At 46.0% G+C, this 24,669-nt stretch overlaps 2 protein-coding genes across 3 annotated transcripts; one reads left to right on the top strand and one right to left on the bottom strand.

Annotated features, from left to right (window-relative positions):
• The first annotated feature begins 24 nt into the window (after window positions 1-24).
• On the top strand, window positions 25-1,532 carry LOC119326044 (zinc finger A20 and AN1 domain-containing stress-associated protein 4). Its single transcript, XM_037599752.1, has one exon. It carries the CDS (start codon window positions 609-611, stop codon window positions 1,185-1,187), a length of 579 nt encoding a protein of 192 aa, XP_037455649.1. The 5' UTR covers window positions 25-608; the 3' UTR covers window positions 1,188-1,532.
• Window positions 1,533-2,436: 904 nt separating this feature from the next.
• LOC119321140 lies at window positions 2,437-8,244 on the bottom strand. 2 transcript variants are annotated; one of them, XM_037594960.1, is made up of 13 exons: window positions 7,214-8,244; window positions 6,913-7,115; window positions 6,557-6,754; window positions 6,387-6,458; window positions 5,664-5,759; window positions 5,110-5,189; window positions 4,940-5,015; window positions 4,653-4,863; window positions 3,906-4,099; window positions 3,729-3,831; window positions 3,554-3,643; window positions 2,806-3,345; window positions 2,701-2,735 (listed from the first exon to the last, which is right to left on the bottom strand). In XM_037594960.1, the coding sequence occupies exons 1-13, from the start codon at window positions 7,785-7,787 to the stop codon at window positions 2,731-2,733; spliced, it is 2,442 nt and encodes an 813-aa protein (XP_037450857.1). In that variant the 5' UTR covers window positions 7,788-8,244; the 3' UTR covers window positions 2,701-2,730. The 2 variants fall into 2 exon arrangements, with proteins under 2 accessions (XP_037450856.1, XP_037450857.1); XM_037594959.1 differs by having other exon boundaries at window positions 2,437-3,345; window positions 7,214-8,239.
• Between the last annotated feature and the right edge of the window lie 16,425 nt (window positions 8,245-24,669).

Raw genomic sequence — 24,669 nt, forward strand, 5'->3', positions numbered from 1 at the left:
TCGCCCGGTTTGATCTGTTCCGTTCGGCGCTCGATTCGGGCGTCCCGTTCGTCGATCCGCGTGGGTTTTGTTCTCCAGGAGGGAGTTTGTGGGCGGCTGTGCGGGGATCGACGGAAGGGGGCCGCGTTCTGTGATGCTCGCGGCGCCGTTCGGTGGTTGGTCCGGTTCGGGTAGAAGTCTTTGCGTGTTGTTTTCCCCTTTCTGTTCCTTCTGTGCCGTGCGGAAATGATTAGATTTACCTTTTTTTTTTCAAATTAAAGCCGCCCGGATTAGCTGAATCATGCGGCGTGGTTGGCGCACGTTGTGTTCGATTTACCATCTCTGGGGAGAAATTTTCAGTTTTCGAGATTTGAATTCGGCGAAATCCAAGTAATAAGTGGCTCTGATTGGTAGCGGTGGGTGGCTAGGGACAAGTCGCTTTTGACATGTTGATTTCCTGGAAATCAGGATCTTGTTTCCGAAAGCCGTGCCCTCCTCCCCGCAACGACGATTGTTTGTGCCTGGACGTTACAATTCGTAGTATTATACTACTACGTTTAGGATTCTTGTTGCGTGGCTCGGTTTGGTAGCTTGCCCTTGGAAGATTGCACTTGTTTCTTCCTCTTTCGATGCTGATGTTTACCGTTGTCTGTTCCGTGTGCAGCTTAGAGTTATTCAAGATGGAACACAAGGAGGCGGGTTGCCAGCAGCCGGAGGGCCCAATCCTATGCGTTAATAACTGTGGCTTCTTTGGCAGCGCCGCGACCATGAACATGTGCTCCAAGTGCCACAAGGAGATGGTCATGAAGGAGGAGCAGGCCAAGCTGGCTGCCTCCTCCTTCGATAGCATCGTCAACGGTGGCGATGGTGGGAAAGCACCTGTTGTTGCGGCTGTTGCTGCGAGCGCGGAGGTGGCGGTTGCTCAAGTTGACGTGAAGGCGCTCGTTGTGCAGCCTGCTGCTGATGTTGCAGGCACCAGCGAAGCTGTTGCCGTGAGCCCCAAGAGGAAGGAGGGGCCCAATCGGTGCTCAACTTGCAGGAAGAGGGTTGGGCTGACGGGATTCAACTGCCGATGTGGTAACATGTACTGTTCACTGCATCGCTATTCCGACAAGCATGACTGCCAGTTCGACTACCGGACTGCAGCTAGGGATGCCATCGCCAAGGCCAACCCGGTGGTGAAGGCAGAGAAGCTCGACAAGATTTAGGTGTCTTACAGGGAAGAAATGGTTGCAATCTGTGAAGGTTCATCATCCGTCTTTGCTGTGCCAATTGCCATCCTTGCACCTCCCTTTCTTGTTGGCTGCCGCATTTCCTAAATTGTACGGCACCGTGATGCACACTGCGTCGTGGCAGCTGCAAGAACTCAGTCCTCTCAGTCATTCCGAATGGTTTGCGTGTTGTGTAACTTTATTCATGGTGGTTTTTTCGGTCAGTATTGTGGCTTCTCATTTTAGCTAGCTCTGTTATGTACTATTGTCCCATGTGTGTCAAATTCTGATCAGTAATAGTAGCCAGCAATGGTTCATCATATTGCGTGTGAGTTCATTTTACATGTTTGAGTATGTTCAGTTCAATTATGTTTATGGTTGTATAGTTGGTGTTCTCACTCTTGTTAGTTCGGAAAATTGTACTAGATCACCACTACTTTAGTGATCTATACTCTCTTATATTTCTTTACGGAGGGAGTACTTGGTTAGCTCTGCACTCAAATATACATCCAAATAGAAGAGCAATGAGAAACACGGTTATGCTTCTTGAGATTTAGTTCTAAAACATGTGAGCAATGGCAAACATGGATACAGTTCTTGTATGTCATTGCTCTAATCTGATGATAGGATGAAAAGAATGGAGGCCTTGTGGTTGATCACAAGTTGAAAAATTATGCCTTGGGAAAGCTGAAGTTCAAATCAGGATTCTTCGTATGATCAGGAATGGGGATTGGTCTCTGCCTTGTTGCTGTATTCATTTCGCTTGCGCATTCTGATCCAAGGTGATCAATTTTCAACACGTGGGTTGAAATCTGTATGAGCTGTTTTGGCATGATTGTCTCTTGGAAAGAAGCCAATTGGTTGTGCCAAGCTATCCTTTCCAGGAGATAGAATTTTTCTTTTGCTTGATTTGTGGTCAGGCCCCTCTAGACATGATGTGCACATTGATCAACTCTTTTGCCGGGTGTTTAGCAGGGATGTGTTAAACAAATGCAGGCTCTGATTCCTCCTGCATTTGTTTATGAGAGTGGATAGGATCCCGGGCTTTGCCCTCCTCCCAGTAGCTGGAGATGTATTTTAATTCGGATGATTTGGTGCTGCTACTTGCCCTGATCACTTATCCGTTACCAGGATAAACAGCAGCATATCTGCCGAAGGATGCAGCTAACCTTTTAGAAGCATTTTCAACATATATGCACATCGTGGTTTGTTCATCTGAAAACAATAAAATTCACACAACCAGAAGTAACTTGCTCATCGAAGAAACGACACTATCGTATTTAGTTGTAATTTCGAAGTATTCCAGAAGAAACAAACTCATTTCCTCTTCTATTGCCTGTTGTAAACTACAGTATACATGAGAAGAAAGAGGGCGTGTGTTATTCTGGTTTTGTTTGTACCAAGGCGCAAGTGATCTTGCAGCGTCAGGCCGCAAGGTTGAAGTAAACCGTGTAGAATTCGTCCCTCAGGCTGTACAACGGCTCCAGGAGGAAGTTCCTCTTCACCCCCTTGGCGACGAAGCTTATTGGGTGGTACTGCCTCAGCGGAGCGGCCTGTGCAAAGCTTGCCGCCTGCTCGAGTATCCCGCCGATGCTCTGGACAGAACTCTTGCAGCTGACCTGGATCTTTGTCCCGGCAGAGTAATCTGCCCCAGACACCAAGAAGCACCCTGGTTTGGTCCCGAGCTCGAGCGAAACCGAGTTTGGCTTCCCGTCGAGCCCGGGTACGATGTTGAAGAAGGAACCGGCGCTCTTTTGTGCGGACAAGGTAAGGTCGTTGGTGATCACCGTTCCTGGCATGTCGAATGGCTCGATCTGCACAGAGGTGTCTTCCAGGGCTGCGCCGTGGGTGCCGTGCAGCCTTGCTGCGTCCTGAGGATGCACCCTGAATGTCGCGTGGACGGCGGTGTCTGTGCCATCGACTGCAGGCCATTCTTGCATTGTCAGGGAGCTGTTTGAGCTTGACAGGACGAATGTCTTCCCACTTGATTCTTGTGTGAAGGTCATCAGCTGTGAGTTGTGCGACGAAGGAACTGCAGTGATCCAATCTGAAACAGCACTGCCAGTTTTTGCATCCCAATCACCGGAGGAGAGACCCGCAAGAACGAATGGCCCGAATAGAATTGCTAGAAGAGATGCATACTCCGGCCGGTCATCTGAGGCATAGTTATGAATAAATAGCTTAGTTGATATTCTAGCTAGAATAACAGTATTTAGCATTAGGAAGGGCAACACAAAAAATCATGTCCACTATTAATTTGCTTTTTTTTTTAAAATTTAATCATGGCTAACATCACAAATTATTGTGTCTGAATTGTGAACTCAACAAATTTCGTACCAGTTGAAATTTCCAACATTGTTTACCTTTGATTGCTTCGGTCCTTAGGGCAATTGGGAATTGCAGTGATAAGTGATCATTTGAGTTCCACTGTTTGGTGACTGAGAGTAAAGAGCCTGCCCACACAATAGGATCAAATAAAACACTTGCTTCCACAAAATTACGGCTGTAGTTGAAATGGATACATTCAAATGATTATACCTGGAGTTACTGATCCCAAATCTTTGCCATTTAAAGTTGCTTTCGCACCACTGGCAGATGTCCATGTTGGTATTCTCACATTCAATGTAGCAGACTGACCATTCTGAACAAAAATAAGGAGACTAACTCTGCATGCTCTGAAATGAATTTCATGCCAAAAAACTCGAGAAGAGTTACCTTTCCAGAAAAGGAGAGCGAAACTTGAAGGTTCATATCCAAGGAACTGAGGGGCTCGAGTTCTTGGGTTACAGTAACCCCGGCTGTTTTCCAGTTGAAAGTGCTTGGTATGTACTGAATGATGCTGAGTGCTGGTGTCTCTCCTTTCTCCTCAAAGTAAATAGAGTCGCCAAGTTTCGAAAAGGATTCGATCCCTGCAAATGCAAAAACAGAACATTCACGAGAACTTGGTCAATTTCAAACTACAACCTTCACAACTTAGAGCAGAAAGCAAGAATCGCAAGGAAAATGCTGCAGTTGCTTGATTTTAATATGAAGGCGGCAACGCCATATAATAGAAGGGGAGCCTTGGCGCAGTGGTAAAGCTGCTGCCTTGTGACCATGAGGTCACGGGTTCAAGTCCTGGAAACAGCCTCTTACAGAAATGTAGGGAAAGGCTGCGTACTATAGACCCAAAGTGGTCGGACCCTTCCCCGACCCTGCGCAAGCGGGAGCTACATGCACCGGGCTGCCCTTTTGAAGGGAGCCTTGGCGTAGTGGTAAAGCCGCTGCCTTGTGACCATGAGGTCATGGGTTCAAGTCCTGGAAACAGCCTCTTACAGAAATGTAGGGAAAGGCTGCGTACTATAGACCCAAAGTGGTCGGACCCTTCCCTGGACCCTGCGCAAGCGGGAGCTACATGCACCAGGTTGCCCTTTTTTTTCAACGCCATATAATAAACAGTACTCAGCAGGCTTCAAATATTACCTGTTCCATAGCAGCACCAGAACGAATCATACTTGGTTCCCCAACCATGATAGCTTACTGCTTTAGACCGTCCAGGTGCCTGGGGTAGCATGTAAATCATCACTCCGGGATCCGTCCCTCTCTGGATGCTTAACACACCATTTATCAGTGCCCTTTCATAATAGTCCGCATATGCTATTTCCTTTGTCCATCTGAATAAGTTGCGGGAAACCTGCATACCGCTTGCATTTGACACGTTTCTGGAGGAGAAAATAAATGTTTCAGAGAATGGCTTCATAATTGTATACCTTGAGCATATTGTAGGTAGTGCAAGATTCCGCGTTTTCAGCACTCAGAGTCGCAGCTAAACGCTTTGGATCAGACCTGAAAAGAGATTAATGGTATAAGCTTCTACCTGGAAGGTAACTATGGCCATTCATTATTGATATTAGGCATCCAGAGTTTTATATATGTTAACCAGAATTCGCCGGCAGATGTCCCACCAGTTGCGTAGCTATGAGAAGAATTTATCATGTCCATAAAGGATGTTGCAATTTGCTGTTTCAGGAATTAGGATTACGGTCAGCTTTGACGCAGCTTCACTTGAATGGAGTCAAAATGAGAAAAGAAGGAAGCGGCACAACTTCAGTAAAATACAAATCACAATCTTTGGCATGAGGAGGACAGAAGAAAAACTGAAGTAAGCAAAGCAGCATAACTTCCACAAAATGAGCACCCTAGTTTAGCATTCCTTTCTCCGCACCAAGAAATGGTACCAAGAGAACACAGTTTTTGCACTAAATATCTTCTTTGCCCCAGACAAAGCTATACCAACTATCAAATATCTTTGGACGTTTACCAATATTGCTGAAGAGCCTACATTAAAAGCGAAATAATGACATTGTTTCCTTTTTGAAAGAGTAGCCAATATGGTAATCTGAACTGCTAACTTTATACACTTACACCCATATCCCCGGATATAATTTTCCCCATTAATGAGTAGTTCTACTCTTCAGAAAGCATGATTTGTACCTTGTAAATAACAACGCCGGTAACTTCATATCTCATTTGCGCACCAACGACAACTGGAATGTGCGTATTGGAATGGAAGCCTGAAATACTGTCAGCCTGAAAACGAAACACCATAAAGAATTACTCCCAAAGAACTCCTGCAATAGGAATGCTGTTCTTATACGTACGCATTGTAAAGCTGTGAGTTTACTAAATTGTACATATTACAATGCACATTTAATTGTAAGAGTGACATAATTTACATTGTATTTGGTATATATACACCGGTCCAGTGCATATCGGACGGCTAAAGCGTGCGGAGAATGTCAAGAGAGGTTGGGGTAGACCGAATTTGACATGGGAGGAGTCCGTTAAGAGAGACCTGAAGGATTGGAGTATCACCAAAGAACTAGCTATGGACAGGGGTGCGTGGAAGCTTGCTATCCATGTGCCAGAGCCATGAGTTGGTCGCGAGATCTTATGGGTTTCACCTCTAGCCTGCCCCAACTTGTTTGGGACTAAAGGCTTTGTTGTTGTTGTTGGTATATACACACCAATACATTAAACTGAACACAAACTCACAAATATATGGCATAGTAATTTATGATGTAAAATAGAGATGGTAAGAGGTGTAAACCAGACAAGAGGTTTCAATTCACTGGATTATGATGAACTACTATCATTCATTACTTGATGATGCTGAATTATCAGAGGAGTCAGGGCTAGGGAATCAAGGGAGCAGACCTGGACTGCAAGCAGACCGAGAAAGCACGGTTTGTCAAAGAGGTGGGCCAGAGTCAAATGCTTCAGATCATCCTGTCCAAGTTAGAGAAATAAGCAACTCTGAACTCCATTCAAAACATACTTTTAAAATAGTAAAGCAGATGACAAACTACACATAATCAGTGAATCACCGTTATTGTGTAGAGCTGGTATAGCACGTCATTCATGCCCCCAGTCTCCTCATTGAGCGATGCCCAGTGCCTCTCGATGCTGTATTTCTGAATGACATTCTTCACCCGGTCACTGAAGTAGTTAGCCATCTCCACAACCATCTCAAGGGCCTTGGAGTTTCCAGCCACTGTATACTGATCAAGAAGCCCTTGCATAATCTACAAACCAAAAAAATTGCAGACGCAGCAAGACAATGCATTAGAGAATCACACAGAATAGAAGTACAGAACACGGGATACGGATCACAGAATCCAGATCACAACTCAACACAATGATTTACATGTTGAAGGAGTAGAGACTAAAACATTTTGTATACCTTGTGAATTGTGTAGTAAGGAGCCCAAACAGTAGTGAGGGCCTCAGCGCGGTCGAAGAACTCCGACGGGAAGGCCGACAGGTACCCTGTGCCCATCTTCTTCTGGCAGTCGTATAGCACGTCGACGACGGACGACATCTTGGCACGGAGGGTGTCATTGTGCGTACTCGCCCACATCTTGGCCGTGGCGCTCAGGTAGTGCCCTGCAATGCAAAGAACAGCGTCAGGCCAAAAGAAGTTCAGTTGAGATGAGCGACTGGCATGTGCGAATGAGCAGGGAAAGATTGTGGCGGCGGCGCACCGACGAAGTGTCCCCGGAGCTCGACGTTGGGCCCCTCCCACCCGCCGTAGGGCGTGCCGGTCGCCGTCAGGCCGGCCTGCGTGCGGAAGCTCCAGACGAGGCGGTCGGCGTCCAGGAGGAGCAGGTACTCCAGGTTGGTCTGCTGGGCCTGCCAGTACACGGTCCCCGGCTGGAGCCGCACGTCGTGCAGCGACGCCTCCGAGAGGAACGGACCCGCGGGGCCGTCCACGGCGGCGGCGCCGCCGCCCCGGAGCTTGCGATAGAGCATCAGCCAGTCGAACGCCTCGCGCGGCGGGGTGCTGCCGCCGCCGCCGCCTAGGAGCCTCCGCGGCATGAGCTCCATCCAGGCGGACTCGTCGGTCGGGGTGAGGTGCTGCTCGTGGTCGTGCCCGTGCCCGTGGCCACGGGCGGCGGGGCCGGCAGGCAGCCGCAGCTGCCCCGCCGCGCGCTCCGCGTGGGTCGCCACCGAATCCGACGACGGGAACGTGTTCGTGCAGACCTTCGCCGCGGCGGCGGTCAAGAACACCGCCACGACCCCCAACGCCGCCACCGCTGCCGCCACGCCTCGCGCCATTCCCGTCCCCCCTAAGAATTCACTCACCAGTCACTTCTTAGCCGTCAACGCTCGACTGCCACCGCCCGGCGCATAATATAGGGCAAGGAGAGCCTCCAAGAATCCCCAGACCTTCAATTATAGCCGGAGCAAGGCGAGAGGGTGAAGCAACAGGCTCGCAAGCGACGCGACGGCGACAACGCACTCCGAGAGCTCGGAGAGGATGGCGACCGGTGCGACCACAGAAGGTGGGCGAGTGGCGATCTCGGTCGGCGAAGAACAGGAAGGGGGATTCTTCTTTGGGAAAAATCGCGGCTCTTTTTTGGTTTGCTGCGGTGCGTGCGCGGGGACGGATCGGCGGGGAGGAGACGCAAGAAACGCGCGTCGAGGGGAGGCAGTCTTGCACCCAAAGGGCCGCAACCATGGACGGGAATGGACCGGGTGACGGACGGGACGGCAGCGTCGCTTGCTTACACGTCGGAGCGTTCGTTGGAAAACGATGTGATCTAGTACTAGCCAGTACCTCAGCGTCTGGATCAGCAACGGCGGCCGTTGGCGCGTCCATGTGTACCTCAGCAGCGTCGCGGATCGATGGCGGTACAAGACGGACGGACGGACGGACGCACGCCGCGCCAGGAATCATCATCTATTTCTGTTCTTGGATTTCCAGACTGAGCCCAGACCAGAGTGGCTCCAGCACACGGAAGGAGGAACACTCCACTGCAACTGCCGTTTACCATATTGGATGAGCATCTTTGTTGTGACCTCAGCTCGCCGGAACTAGCCAGTATGGTGGTTGCGCTTAGGATCGATCGACACACGATACAGCCGGGACGGCATCCGCACCGCGATTTCTGTTCTCGAATTTCCAACTCAGCAGGCATGAACCAAACTTAGGTTCGGAATAGACCTAAGGGCATTTCTAGCCCATCCCCGTAATTCAATTACCCGTCCTATCCCACCCTTCAATTCCCATTTTTGCACACAGGCTTCGTCTCAACATATATTGCCACAACCATGTTAATTCAAAACTTGAGAATTCAAGTACACACACTTCAAGTACATATCAAAATTTAAGGTTTTTAAACTTAACCATTGAGATTGAAACACAACATGCGGTCCAAATGAACTAACAATCCAACTAAAACATGGTAAAAACACTAGAATCAAGTGCTATGAAGTGCCAACGGTGCTCAACAAGATCTTCTTAAAGTTGCTTGTGAGCTTTTTGATCCTTTGGTGAGCTTAAAGGAATGCATGGGTACTATTTCGGCGACGTTTTGACTCCACCATGACACCATTGTAGAGGAACCGTAAGTTTTCCGGGTCATCCCTCTCGTCCTCGATGATCATGTTGTCATGATCCGCCACATGCTATCAGCAATCAAGTTAGTGTCTCTCCTAGTGTTTGTGCAACACGAGTGTCGGTACAAAAGCCGGCAGACCTCAGGTAGGGGGTCCGCCACATGCTATCAGCAATCAAGCCAGTGTCTCTCCTAGGGCGTGTTTGGTTGCCCGCATCGAGCCCAACCAGGCCCGCGCGGGAAGGAAGAGGCATGTTTGCTTGCCTGGTTTCACTGTTGGCCCTGCATCGCACGCTTCTCAAAGCAGCCCACAGCCTGGCTCGCTGGAAACGCTTGGATCGACAGTTTCTCGCGAGTCAGGCTGAGTGCGGCGCGAGGTCGCATGGGCGCGTGCGAGGCGAGGGCGAGAGGGGATGGCGCGAGATGGAAATCTGGCCTCACCCCCTTTCACTCGCTCACCCATAGGCACTACCCCCCTTTCTTCCCTACTGCCTCACCGCCGTCGGCCGCTGCGATTTCAGATCTGCGCTAGAGGGGGCGGCGGCGGCGGAAGAGGCGGCGGAGTTTGCGGCGGATCTGGTACTCCCCTTGCTGTTGGCCACCGTCTAGTCGACCTTGTCTGTGCCATGGCCCCCCCTAAGACGTCCTCGTCTCCGATGCCGATAAGCAGCACCCCCTCCCCCCTTTGTTAGGTCGGTGGTTAGGCCGTTAGGCTAGGTGTAGGATCGATTACGCACTGGACGAATTGTCGATATCGTCTAGGTTATGGACGCATGGATGAGGCTGATAATTCAGGCAGCAACACTGATTAGTGTGATTCAGGCATGGGTCATGTTCATGCACCAGAGAGTTGTCCGTCGTGCTGGGAGACCTTTGATCCGCTATGGTCCATTGTTTATCCGGGAACATGAGAGGATCCAAAATCTGAACTACATCTACAACTGCAATAACGTCGAGGCTCTGTGGATGCTTCAAATGAAAAGAGCACCATTTGCCAGGCTTGTCGAGACCTTCAGGAGCAGGGGGCTGCTACAAGATAACATCAACACCAGTGTGGAAGAGGAAGTGGCCATGTTTCTCCATGTTGTTGGCCATAACCAGAGGTTCATGGTAATTCACAACACGTTCAAGAGATCAATGGAGACCATCTCTAGGTACTTCAAAAAGGTGTTTTTTGCTATTGGGGAGAGGAGAGATGATCAAGAGACCATCTGGCCAGACTCCACCCAAGATTCGCGGAAGCCCAAGATGGTATCCATACTTTAAGGTGAGCATTGACAATATACACTTTTCATGGCTTGATATGCTTGTAGGTGTATTGTTCAAGTTGAGCACTAACACAGGCTTGTGATACCATTTTCAGGATTGCATTGGGGCAATAGATGGTACTCATGTCACTGCCAGAGTTCCTAGGTCACAGTCTGCAGCATACAGGGGGAGGAAGCACTACACAAGCCAGAATGTGCTTGCTGCTGTTGACTTTGATCTGAAGTTCACATATGTGCTGGCTGGCTGGGAGGGGTCAGCGCATGATGCTACATTCTTAGTGACAACATGAGTCGACCTGATGTGATCAACATCCCTGACGACAAGTTCTACCTTGAAGATGCTGGCTATGTATATCGGCCGAGTATTCTTCCACCCTTCAGGAAAACCAGGTACCATCTCAATGAGTTCTCTGGTAGGAACTATCCTAGGACTGCACATGAGCTGTTTAATTTCAGACACTCTAGGCTTAGAGTAACTGTTGAGTGGGCATTTGGAGCTCTGAAGAATAGGTTTAAGATCCTGGATCAGAAGCCATTCCACCCATACTCCACTCAGGTTAAGCTTGTTCTTACTTGTTGCATTCTGCATAAATGGATCCTCCAGTGGGGCTTTGATGAACACGTGCCTGAGGAGGAAGAGGTCGAGCCTGACGATGTTGTTAGCTCCGACCATGGTGTGGAGGCATTTGACAATGACGCTTGGAAGAACAAAAGGTTGGAGTGGGCAGAGGCAATGTGGCTTAACAGAGGTCAGTGCAGGATTTGAAGAAGAGGAAGAAGAAGAAGAAGAAGAAGAAGAAGAAGAAGAAGAAGAAGAATAAGAATAAGAAGCGACATCAGCAGCAGAAGAAGAAGCAGAAGCAGAAGAAGAGGAAGAGGAAGAGGAAGATCTGGTAGCAGCAACACCGATGAACTATCCCCTATTTAGCCAATGGCTCTTAATAATTTGAACTGTCATTTGATAGTAGTTAGGATGAACTATCATTTGTTTAACTAGCTGGCACTATGTTCAGATTGTGTGTGGTAAGGTCATCACTAGTTAGAAGTGGTGACAACACCTTATGCAGGTTGCAACCAAACACCATGTCATATGTGCGCCTAATGCAATGCGGGCAACCAAACGCCGGGTCAAAAATGGTTGTCTCATGCAACTAGGTACATGCAGGCAACCAAACTATGTGCATCTGTTTTTTTTTTGCTTGCATCCCCTCAAACCGGCTCACTAGAGCCATGCTTGCTAGGCCAGGCTCGATTGGCAATGTAACCAAGCACGCCCCTAGTGTTTGTGCAACATGAGTGTCGGTACAAAAAACCGGCAAACCTCGGGTAGGGGGTCCCGAGCTATGGATTTCAAATCTATGGGTAACAGGAATGAAGGAGACTGTATTTATCCAGGTTTAGGCCCTCTCGAAGAGGTAATACCCTACATGTTGCTTTGCTTGTATTGATGATGATGTATCGAGTACCCGCTGCCCAAGGAGGCAAGATCTCCTCATCTTGGGGCACTCTTGGTTGAGAAGTTGTACGTAGTTCCGGCCAAGGAGCTGAAGGGACCGAAGGGGAAGGGCAACCTGCGCATTCGAGATCCCTCAGAGGCTAGGTCTAAAGACACCCACGCCTCCTCTACCCACGAGGGGGCAAGGAGGAAGAGGAGGTGGAAGAGGGCGTGGAGGAGGAAGTGCCCTCTCCGAAGAGGAAAGGGGTGGCGTCCGAGGACGCCAAGGAGGAAGAGCACCCTCTGGTCCGCAGGAAACTGCGCAAGGCCTCGGCCAACGGGTCGTGCCAACCCAGGTTACCCTTTCTGACACCTCGGAGGACATCCTCACGCAGCCGCGCAAGACGAAGCCGGCGCCTCGGAGGTATTCTTGATAGAACGCCCTCAATTTCTGCATGAAACCAAGTTTTGATGCACGATATCTGACTTGTCCTTCTCTAGCCCGCAACATGTCATTATCGACGACGTGGTCGAGGACGACAGGCTCCGTCCGCCCTTCATGGCAGAAAGCGGGTCCGCCGAGCACACCGTGCCCCCCATCGCCCCTGGCGGGCTGGGGGAAGCGACGTCACGCCCAACCCCAGCCACTAATAACACAGGGCAGGTGCCAGGGCTTCCTTGCCCGAGGTTCAAACCTTGGCTGCCGAGGACCAGGGGAAAATGTCCCCTTGGTTAAAAAGGCGGACCTGGCCGAGCAGAGTCCTCGGCTAAGGTGACTCCAACGCCACCATCGTAGCCAGAGGTCTCCAACCCTATCACCACGACGGGTGGACCCGAGGTGGCTCCGCCTACCCCCTGCCCCAGGGAAGGTGCACAAGGGGTGGCCCGAGGAGATGGAGGCAGCTCTGGTGAGCACCTCCATCGTGGAAGAGCATCGTGCCCTTATTGGTACGACGCTGGGCAGCTTCCGGTTCATCAAGACCAGAATGCATGAGCTCTTCAAGGGCCTCTTCAGAGGCTTTGAGGTATGTTTGACGCATCTTCACTTTTCTATCCTTGTTCTCTTTATGCTTTAGTTTGATACTAGCCCCATCCAGTAGCCTCTTCGGACGTGACTGGGAAAAGAAAATTGTCCAAAGACTATATGACTGCTCATAGTAATTATAAGAGCGTAATTAGCAGTAGCCCCTGAGCCCTAAGTTGGTTTCAAAAAATTGACTTGGGGGTCGATTAACATATGTATGAAAGCGAACATACAATAGCCCCCAAAACTCTGGTTGGTTTTGAGAAACCAAACAGAGGATCAAAATTGATTATAGAAGACTGATGTTTAACTATGTTTACATACCTCGGATTCGGCTCCAAGTGCTACCTCCGAGGAGTTAGCGGGGATGAACCGTAAGCTAAAGTGGTCCGAAGAGCACCTCGATCTAATGCAACAGTAGATCGAACGGGCCCAAGGTAAACAAAAAGCTGACGCGTTGAACAAATGTTGTTTTGCATTTGATTTAGTTTATTCCAACACCGAGCTATTTGATGCTAGTTGCGACCTCGGAACTTGAGGCCCTAAAGGCCGAGCTGAAAAAGGCTCGGCAGAAAGCCAAGCAGCAAAAGGATGCGACTGTGAAGGCTAGCCAGGAGCTGGCTGAGGACAAGCTGGCCCGCGACAAGGACCAAATTCGGGTCCTTGAGGTCGAGGAAACCCTAAAGGGGTTATACATGGAACATGACACCCTGGAGCCGGACCAAAATAAGAAGGCCGCCAAGCTCGAGAAGTTGAGCTCGTCCTGTGCCGAGGTGAGGACCCAGGCCCGAGCTAATCACCAGGAGCTTCAAGAAGTGAAGAAAATCGCTGTCGGTAAGCCTTATCTGCTTCGGTGCATTTTTGGTCAGAGCAGGTTCACCTAGTTTACTCAACTTTGGGGATCCTTAGACGCTTTCGCGGATCTGCCGAGGAGCGCGTGCGACGCCGACCGCTACTATGGCGCCCTCGAAGGTCACGTGGATGAGAAGGCATTTTGGCAGCATTTATAGGTGCCATCACACCCCCACTGCTCAATGATCAGATGAAGCAGTTGTTGGGGCTCTAGCATGCTGCGAGGCCGGCTATGGAGGATCTCTGCATCAACCTTTGGCCAACAGAGTCATTGCCGACCAGCTTCTTCGGCTTGGTGGCTCACCTTAGGGATACCAGCCCTCAGGTCCTATGCCGGAAGAGGTCTGCCTGCTTGGAGGGTGTCCAGCGGGCATACGCCTGCATGAAGACCCACTATCCTTGCATCGACATGAAGGCAGTGGCTTCGGGACCACCGGCCGGGAAGAACCGGACTCCGGAGTAGTTTCTAGCGGCTTCCTCCCTCGCCACCGGTGACCGCGTCAACTTTGCACCTTCTTCCCTACCCAGCAGAAGGGATCCAGCCAGATCTATGACAACCAGTGAGAAGAGAGAGAGAGGGAGAGAGAGAGAGTGAGAGAGAGAGAGAGAGAGAGGGAGGGAGAGCGGACACCATCGTCTTGTTTAGATCTGGAGAGGGTGAGAGAGTCAGAAGAAGAGAGCAACCCTAGCAAGCAAGTCCCGAAGTGGAGTAGTAATTGTTTTTCTCTTCGTAGCAATTGTTTTAAATTGAATACCCGCGGAGCCATCCTTTCATGCATTTAATGTACCAGTAAAAAAGAAACTCGATCAATAACCGTGCCACCGCGTTTAGGTCGCACTTGGTATGGCTGACATTTGGTCCCAGAACCCACATTAAATGGACAACTAGATGTGTCAAATTGTCATGTTACCTGCCTTTTCATGTGCAAATGCGCTCCATCGTGAGTGTACCCGCGCATGTGCGTGAGGGGAGAGTGAACTCCGATTTATAAACCTTGAGGTTGTAGAGCTAGTCGAAAACAAACCCTCACCTTTAAATCCCTGAAGTTTGTACCCTGTCCTCTGTAATCCCAGTCATTTTTAACCTTAAGGGCCTGTGTGGTTCAAGGGGTTTTAATGGGGATTAACAGGGATTGTGGGGGATAAATCATGTACAAGACAAATTCCCCTCCAATCCTCTCCAAACCCCTTGGGAGGAGGTTAAACCGAACAAGGCCTAAGACTAACCACGGTGGGAGTAACTTCAAGAGTAACATCAGGTCCAAATCAGCAAATTTGCCTACATGACAATTAGTTAATGATGAGAGAGGTAAATTGAGTAACTTAGCTAGTTATCCATTCTATGAGTAACATCACACATACTAGGACAAAATGAGTCTAAAACCTAATAAATGAAGATGACATTACACGTGTGATGACCACTGGAGCAATCCACGCAAGTTGTACATAAATATGTTTATACTCTTCATGATTTTTAGTACAAATAGGATGCACATGGCGATGTGATACGTCCATTTTGCATCATGCTTTTATATCAATATTTATTGCATTATGGGTTGTTACTACACATTATGTCACAATACTTATGCCTTTTCTCTCTTATTTTATAAGGTTTACATGAAGAGGGAGAATGCCGGCAGCTGGAATTCTGGACTAAAAAAGGAGCAAATATTAGAGACTTATTCTGCAAAAATCCAAAAGTCCTTAAACTCCACGGAAGTCAGTTTTGGAATATATTAAAAATATTGGGCGAAGAAAGCACCAGAGGGGGACCACCCACCAGCCACGAGGGTGGAGGGTGTGCCCTACCCCTAGGGCGCGCCCCTGCCTTGTGGGCCACCTGGCAGGCCCCCGACATCCATCTTCTGCTATACGGTGTCTTTTGCCCTAGAAAAAATAATAAGGAAGCTTTCGGGACGAAGCGCCACCGTCTCGAGGCGGAACCTGGGCAGGACCAATCTAGGGCTCCGGCGGAGCTGTTCTGCCGGGGAAACATCTCTCCGGTAGGGGGAAATCATCGCCATCATCATCACCATCGATCCTCTCATCGAGAGGGGGTCAATCTCCATCAACATCTTCACCAGCACCATCTCCTCTCAAACCCTAGTTCATCTCTTGTATCCGATCTTTGTTTCAAAACCTCAGATTGGTACCTGTGGGTTGCTAGTAGTGTTGATTACTCCTTGTAGTTGATGCTAGTTGGTTTATTCGGTGGAAGATCATATGTTCAGATCCTTAATGCATATTAATACCCCTCGGATTATGAACATGAATATGATTTGTGAGTAGTTATGTTTGTTCTTGAGGACATGTGAGAAGTCTTGTTATAAGTAATCATGTGAATTTGGTATTCGTTCGATATTTTGATGAGGTGTATGTTGTCTCTCCTCTGGTGGTGTTATGTGAACGTAGACTACATGACACTTCTCCATGATTTGGGCCTAGGGGAAGGCATTGAGAAGTAATAAGTAGATGATGGGGCTTAAACCCTAGTTTATGTGTTGCTTCGTAAGGGGCTGATTTGGATCCATATGTTTCATGCTATGGTTAGGTTTACCTTAATTCTTCTTTCATAGTTGCGGACGCTTGCAAGAGGGGTTAATCATAAGTGGGATGCTTGTCCAAGGAAGGGCAGTACCCAAGCACCGGTTCACCCACATATCAAATTATCAAAGTATCGAACACAAATCATATGAGCATGATGAAAACTAGCTTGACAGTAATTCCCATGTGTCCCCGGGAGCGCTTTGCTTTATATAAGAGTTTGTCCAGGCTTGTCCTTTGCTACAAAAAGGATTGGGCCACCTTGCTGCACCTTGTTTACTTTAGTTACTTGTTACCCGTTACAAATTACCTTATCACAAAACTATCTATTACCGATAATTTCAGCGCTTGCATAGAATACCTTACTGAAAATCGTGTGTCATTTCCTTCTGCTCCTTGTTGGGTTCGACACTATTACTTATCAAAAGGACTATGATAGATCCGCTATACTTGTGGATCATCAAGACTCTTTTCTAGCGCCGTTGTCGGGGAGTGAAGCGCCTTTGGTAGGTGGAATTTGGTAAGGAAACATTTATATAGTGTGCTGAAATTTGCTGTCGCTTGTTACTATGGAAAATAATCCTTTGTGGGGCTTGTTCGGGGTATCTTCACCCTGACCAAAAGTGCAAAGAGTTGCTCCTCAACCTACTAAACCTACTGAAAATATTTACTTTGAAATTCCTTCGGGTATGATACAGAAACTGCTAGCTAATCCTTATATAGGAGATGTAACATTATATCCCGATATGCACCTAATCTATGTGGATGAAGTTTGTGGATTATTTAAGCTTGCAGGTATGCTCGAGGACGTTGTCAAGAAGAAGGTCTTCCCTTTATCTTTGAAGTAAAAGGCATTGACATGGTACAGGCTATGTGATGATATTGGATCATGGAACTACAACCGATTGAAATTGGAATTTCATCAGAAGTTTTATCCTATGCATATGGTTCATCGTGGTAGGAATTATATATATAATTTTTGGCCTCATGAAGGAGAAAGTATCGCTCAAGCTTGGGGGAGGCTTAAGTTAATGTTATATTCATGCCCCAATCATGAGCTCTCAAGAGAAATTATTATTCAAAACTTTTATGCTCGGCTTCTCATAATGATCGCTCCATGCTCGATACTTCTTGTACTAGTTCTTTTATGATGAAGAATATTGAATTAAAATGGGATTTATTGGTAAGAATCAAACGCAGCTCTGAAGATTGGGAAATCGACGAAGGTAAGGAGTTAGGTATAACCCCTAAGTTTGATTGTGTTAAATCTTTTATGGATACCGACACTTTTCGTGAATTTAGCACTAAATATGGACTTGACTCTGAGATAGTACCTTCTTTCTGTGTATCATTTGCTACTCATGTTGATCTCCCTAAGGAGAAGTGGTTTAAATATCATCCTCCCATTGAAGTGAAAGTAGTAGAACCTATTAAAGTTGAAGAAAAAACTATTACTTATAATGTTGATCCTATTGTTCCTACCGCTTATATTGAGAAACCACCTTTTATTGTTAGAGTAAAGGATCATGCTAAAGCTCCAACTGTGGTTCTTAAGAGTATTAGTAGAACACCTACATCCCCTGAGCAAATTAAAGTTGAACCTAGTATTGCTATGGTCAAAGATCTCTTGGTCGATAATATTGATGGGCATGTTATTTATTTTTGTGATGAAGCTGCCAGAATAGCTAAACCCAATACTAAAAATAAACATAGAACTATTGTTGGCATGCCTGTTGTTTCTGTTAAAAATAGGAGATCATTGTTATCATGGATTATGTGATATGGGTGCTAGTGTGAGTGCAATACCTTATTCCTTATACAAAGAAAATATGCATGATATTGCACCTGCTGAGATAGAAGATATTGATGTTACTATTAAGCTTGCCAATAGAGACACTATTTCGCCAATTGGGATTGTTAGAGATGTTGAAGTCTTGTGTGGGAAAATTAAATACCCTACTGATTTTCTTGTTCTTGGTTCCCCACAAGATGACTTTTGTCCCATTATATTTGGTAGACCCTTCTTGAATATTGTTAATGCTAAGATAGACTGCAAAAAGGATATTGTTACTGTTGGTTTAGGGGATATGTCTCATGATTTTAATTTTGCTAAATTTCGTAGACAACCCCATGATAAAGAATTGCCTAGTAAAGATGAAATTATTTGCCTTGATTCTATTGCCGTGCCTCCTAATGATCCTTTAGAGCAATATTTGCTAGACCATGAAAATGATATGTTTATGAATGACAGATGGGAAATAGATGAAGTATTCTTTAAGCAAGGACCTATTTTGAAACACAACTTACCTACTGAAATCATTGGGGATCCTCCTCCACCCAAGGGTGACCCCGTGTTTGATCTTAAACAATTACATGATACTATTAAATATGCTTATCTTGATGAAAAGAAGATATATCCTGTTATTATTAGTGCTAACCTTTCAGAGCATGAAGAAGAGAAATTATTGAAAACTCTGAAGAAGCACTGTGCTGCTATTGGATATACTCTTGATGATCTTAAGGGCATTAGTCCCACTCTATGTCAGCACAAAATAAAACTAGAGAAAGATGCTAAACCAGTTGTTGGTCATCAACGACGGTTAAATCCTAAGATGAAAGAAGTGGTAAGAAATGAAATACTAAAGCTTCTGGAGGCAGGTATAATTTATCCTATTACTGATAGTCAGTGGGTAAGTCCTGTCCATTGTGTCCCTAAGAAGGGAGGTATTACAGTTGTTCCTAATTATAAGGATGAATTGATCCCACAAAGAATTGTTACAGGTTATAGAATGGTAACTGATTTCCGCAAATTAAATAAAGCTACTAGAAAGGATCATTACCCTCTACCTTTTATTGATCAAATGCTAGAAAGACTATCCAAACATACACATTTTTTCTTTCTAGATGGTTATTCTGGTTTCTCTCAAATACCTGTATCGCAAGAGGATCAGGAGAAGACCACTTTTACTTGCCCTTTCGGTACTTATGCTTATAGACATATGCCTTTCGGTTTATGTAATGCACCTGCTACCTTTCAAAGATGTATGACTGCTATATTCTCTAACTTTTGTGAAAAGATTGTTGAAGTTTTCATGGATGATTTCTCCGTTTACGGAACTTCTTTTGATGATTGCTTAAGCAACCTTGATTGAGTTTTGCAGAGATGTGAAGAAACTAATCTTGTATTGAATTGGGAGAAGTGCCACTTTATGGTTAATGAAGGCATTGTCTTGGGGCATAAAATCTCTGAAAGAGGTATTGAAGTTGATAAAGCTAAAGTAGATGCTATTGAAAAGATGCCGTGTCCAAAAGATATCAAAGGTATAAGAAGTTTCCTTGGTCATGCTGGTTCCTATAGGAGGTTTATTAAAGAGTTCTCTAAAATTTCTAGGCCTCTCACTAATCTTTTGCAAAAATATGTTCCTTTTGTTTTGATGATGATTGTGTAGAAGCATTTGAAATACTTAAGAAAGCCTTGATTTGTGCACCTATTGTTCAGCCACCTGATTGGAATTTACCCTTTGAAATTATGTGTGATGCTAGTGATTATGCTATTGGTGTTCTTCTAGGACAAAGAGTTGATAAGAAATTAAATCTTATCCAATATGCTAGTAAAACTATAGACAGTCCCAGAGAAATTATGCTACTACTAAAAAAGAATTTTTAGCAGTTGTATTTGCTTGTGATAAGTTTAGACCTTATATTGTTGATTCCAAAGTAACTGTTCACATTGATCATGCTACTATTAAATATCTTATGGAAAATAAAGATGCTAAACCTAGACTTATTAGATGGGTTCTCTTGCTACAAGAATTTGATTTGCATATTATTGATAGAAAGGGATCTGAGAACCCCGTTGCAGACAATTTGTCTAGGTTAGAAAATGTTCTTGATGACCCACTACCTATTGATGATAGTTTTCCCGATGAACAATTAGCTGTCATAAATGCTTCTCATACTGCTCCATGGTATGCTGATTATGCTAATTACATTGTTGCTAAATTTATACCACCTAGTTTCACATACCAGCAAAAAAAGTTTTTCTATTATTTAAGTCATTACTTTTGGGATGACCCACACCTTTATAAAGAAGGAGTAGATGGTGTTATTAGACGTTGTGTACCTGAGCATGAACATGAATAGATCCTATGCAAGTGTCACTCCGAGGCTTACGGAGGACACCATGCTGGAGATAGAACTGCACATAAGGTATTGCAATCCGGTTTTTAGTGGCCTACTCTCTTCAAAGATGCTCGTAAGTTTGTCTTGTCTTGCGATGAATGTCAAAGAATTGGTAATATTAGTGGACGTCAAGAAATGCCTATGAACTATTCACTTGTTATTGAACCATTTGATGTTTGGGGCTTTGATTATATGGGACCTTTTCCTTCCTCTAATGGGTATACACATATTTTAGTTGTTGTTGATTATGTTACTAAGTGGGTGGAAGCTATTCCAACTAGTAGTGCTGATCATAACACCTCTATTAAGATTCTTAAAGAAGTTATTTTTCCGAGGTTTGGAGTCCCTAGATACTTAATGACTGATGGTGGTTACATTTTATTCATGGTGCTTTTCGTAAAATGCTTGCTAAGTATGATGTTAATCATAGAATTGCATCTCCATACCACCCTTAGTCTAGTGGTCAAGTGGAATTGAGTAATAGAGAGATTAAATTGATTTTGCAAAAGACTGTTAATAGATCTAGAAAGAATTGGTCCAAGAAACTTGATGATGCATTATGGGCCAATAGAATTGCTTATAAAAATCCTATGGGCATGTCTCTGTATAAAATGGTTTATGGAAAAGCATGTCACTTACCTCTCGAACTAGAACATAAGGCATATTGAACCATTAAAGAGCTCAATTATGATTTCAAACTTGCCGACGAGAAGAGGATATTTGACATTAGCTCACTTGATGAATGGAGAACCCAGGCCTATGAGAACGCCAAATTGTTTAAAGAAAAAGTTAAAAGATGGCATGACAAAAGGATACAAAAGCGTGAGTTTAATATAGGTGATTATGTTTTGCTATACAACTCTAGTTTAAGATTTTTTGCAGGAAAACTTCTCTCTAAATGGGAAGGTCCTTACATTATCGAGGAGGTCTATCGTTCTGGTGCCATCAAAATCAACAACGTCGAAGGCACAAACCCGAAGGTGGTGAACGGTCAAAGAATCAAACATTACATCTTAGATAATCCCATAAATGTTGGAATCAATGTTATTGACACCGTTACCCCGGAGGAGTACATAAGGGACAATTTCCAGAATGTTTCAGACTCCAAAAAGGAATAGGTATGTGGTATAGTAACTAAACCGACTCCAAAACTGTTCAAATAGCATTTTTTCTCCGTTTTGGAATATTTTAAAAATCAGGAAAATTAAAAGTAGTCTGAAAGAGACACGAGGCATCCACGAGGGTGGAGAGCATGCCCTATCCCCTGGGCGCGCCCCCTGCCTCGTGGCCACATTGTGTGCCCTCCGGACTCCGTTTTCTTGCACGATACTTCTTTTGGTCGGTAAAAATTCATTATATAATCTCCCGAAGGTTTTGACCACCATATGATACGTCTCCAACGTATCTATAATTTTTGATTGTTCCATGCTATTATATTACCCCTTTTGGATGTTTATGGGCTTTATTTTACACATTTATATCATTTTTGGGACTAACCTACTAACCGGAGGCCCAACCCGTATTGCTATTTTTTCGCCTATTTCAGTATTTCGAAGAAAAGGAATATCAAACGGAGTCCAAACGGAATGAAACCTTCGGGAGCGTGATTTTTGGAACGAACATGATCCAGAGGACTTGGAGTGCAAGTCAAGAAGCAGCCGAGGCGGCCACGAGAGGGTAGGGCGCCCACCCTATAGGGCGCGCCCCCTGTCTCGTGGGCCCCTCGGGCTGCCACCGATGTACTTCTTCCTCCTATATAAGCCTACGTACCCCGAAAACATCGAAGGAGCCAACAAAACACAATTTCCACCGCCGTAACCTTCTGTATTCGCGAGATCCCATCTTGGAGCCTTCGCCGGCGCTCTGCCGGAGGGGGAATCGACCATGGAGGGCTTCTACATCAACACCATAGCCCCTCCGATGAGTTGGGAGTAGCTTACCACAGACCTTCGGGTCCATAGTTATTAGCTAGATGGCTTCTTCTCTCTTTTTGGATCTCAATACAATGTTCTCCCCCTCTCTTATGGAGATCTATTTGATATAAACTCTTTTTGCGATGTGTTTGTCGAGATCCGATGAATTGTGGGTTTATGATCAAGTTTATCTATGAGAAATATTTGAATCTCCTCTGAATTCTTTTATGTATGATTGAGTTATCTTTGCAAGTCTCTTCGAATTATCAGTTTGGTTTGGCCTACTAGATTGATCTTTCTTGCCGTGGGAGAAGTGCTTAGCTTTGGGTTCAATCTTGTGGTGTCCTTACCCAGTGACAGAAAGTGTTGCAAGGCACGTATTGTATTGTTGCCATCGAGGATAAAAAGATGGGGTTTATATCATATTGCATGAGTTTATCCCTCTACATCATGTCATCTTGCTTAATGCGTTACTCTGTTCTTATGAACTCAATACTCTAGATGCAGGCAGGAGTCGGTCGATGTGAGGAGTAATAGTAGTAGATGCAGGCAGGAGTCGGTCTACTTGTCACGGACGTGATGCCTATATACATGATCATGCCTAGATAATCTCATAATTATTCGCTTTTCTATCAATTGCTCGACAATAATTTGTTCACCCACCGTAATACTTATGCTATCTTGAGAGAAGCCTCTAGTGAAACCTATGGCCCCCGGGTCTATCTCTTATCATATTTGCTTCCAATCTACTTTTATTTGCATCTTTACTTTTTGCATCTATATTATAAAATACCAAAAATATATTTATCTTATCATACTATCTCTATTAGATCTCACTTTCGCAAGTGGCCGTGAAGGGATTGACAACCCCTTTATTGCATTGGTTGCGAGTTCTTTGTTTGTTTGTGTAGGTGCGTGGGACTTTTGAGGAGCCTCCTACTGGATTGATACCTTGGTTCTCAAAAACTGAGGGAAAAACTTACGCTACTATTGCTGCATCACCCTTTCCTCTTCAAGGAAAACCAACGCAAGCTCAAGACGTAGCACCGTACCACGACAAAATCCTCTGCTTTTGTTTCGAGCTGTTTTCCTGACAAATCTAGATCACCATTACGTCTCCAAGCGCCCCCAAGGACAAGTTTTTCAAGAAGGTTATCAACCCTTACCTCCAGGAGGTGCTGCAACACCCTCAAACCATTGAGATGCGAGAGGGGCTGCTGCACATCCGCAATGTTGAGGGACCGAGGAGGACCGGAAGCGTGGAGACAAGACTCGAAGCAATGGAGCAACAAGTTTTCAAGTGCCAAGGGATGGTGGAACACGGACTCAACGCCAATCACATGACGATCGCGGAGTTCACAACAACCACAAGCTGGATGCCAAGAACATCGGGGATGCCATCTTCAAGCTTCACGAGAAAATTGAGCACCTCTAGGCCCAGATCTAGGACCCGCAAAACCAAAACTGTGAGTATGAATATAGATTCAAGAGGATGAGTTTGGCTGCAGATTTGAGGATCCTGGAGACTCGTTCATCCTTCTATGATGGTGAGCCTATGTGTTGTAGGGTCAAACCCTAGGTGGGATCTTTTCACACTTGGAGGGGGGAAAGGAGGAAAAACACTCAAGAACACAAGAACAAAACTCTCAAACAAACCCAAATATCACATCCACTAGAGTAGCATACATGAGATCCACAAGATTACAAGATCAATCCAAGGGGAATAGCACTAGGGTAAAGGTATTCTCACTAGGTGAGGTCTTGCATCCAAAGAGGATCTTCTCCAAGAGGAGGGCTTGATCTCCAAGAGGAGCTTCTCCAAGTGGAGGTCTAGATCTCCTAAAGGAGGAAGATGAGCAAAGCCCTCTTTTGTGTTCTAATATCTTTGCTAACCCTACAAATGAACTAGGAGATGCCCTTATTGTTGGGGAACGTTGTAGAAAACAAAAAAAATTCCTACGTTTTCACCAAGATCCATCTATGAGTTCATCTAGCAACGAGTGATTAGATGCATCTACGTACCTTGTAGATCGCGAGCGGAAGCATTCAAAGAACGGGGATGATGTAGTCGAACATGACGTGATCCAAATCATCGGAGATCCTAGCACCGAACGGACGGCACCTCCGCGTTCAACACACGTACGGAATAGCCACCTCTCCTCCTTCTTGATCCAGCAAGGGGAGAGGAGAGGTTGAGGGAGATGGCACCAGCAGTAGCACGACGGCGTGGTGTTGATGGAGCTGCAGTACTCCGGTAGAGCTTCGCCAAGCGCTATGGAGGAGGAGGAGGTGTTGGAGAGGGAGAAGGAGGCAACCAAAGGCGTGGGGTGAAAGCCCTCCTTCCCCACTATATATAGGAGGGCCAGGGGGGGCGCCGGCCC

Source organism: Triticum dicoccoides, chromosome 6B (genome assembly GCF_002162155.2).
Source record: "Triticum dicoccoides isolate Atlit2015 ecotype Zavitan chromosome 6B, WEW_v2.0, whole genome shotgun sequence".
In the NCBI taxonomy this organism is placed as follows: domain Eukaryota; kingdom Viridiplantae; phylum Streptophyta; class Magnoliopsida; order Poales; family Poaceae; genus Triticum; species Triticum dicoccoides.

Bases quoted from the DNA above. Each gene is read 5' to 3' on its own strand.
- LOC119326044 (XM_037599752.1), top strand. From the start codon at position 609: ATGCTGATGTTTACCGTTGTCTGTTCCGTGTGCAGCTTAGAGTTATTC.
- LOC119321140 (XM_037594959.1), bottom strand. From the start codon at position 7,787: ATGGCGCGAGGCGTGGCGGCAGCGGTGGCGGCGTTGGGGGTCGTGGCG. The intron at 6,459-6,556 runs GTGATTCACTGA...TAACTTGGACAG, and splicing joins ACCAGCTCTACACAATAACG to GATGATCTGAAGCATTTGAC. The intron at 4,864-4,939 runs GTATACAATTAT...AGCGGTATGCAG, and splicing joins CTACCTACAATATGCTCAAG to GTTTCCCGCAACTTATTCAG.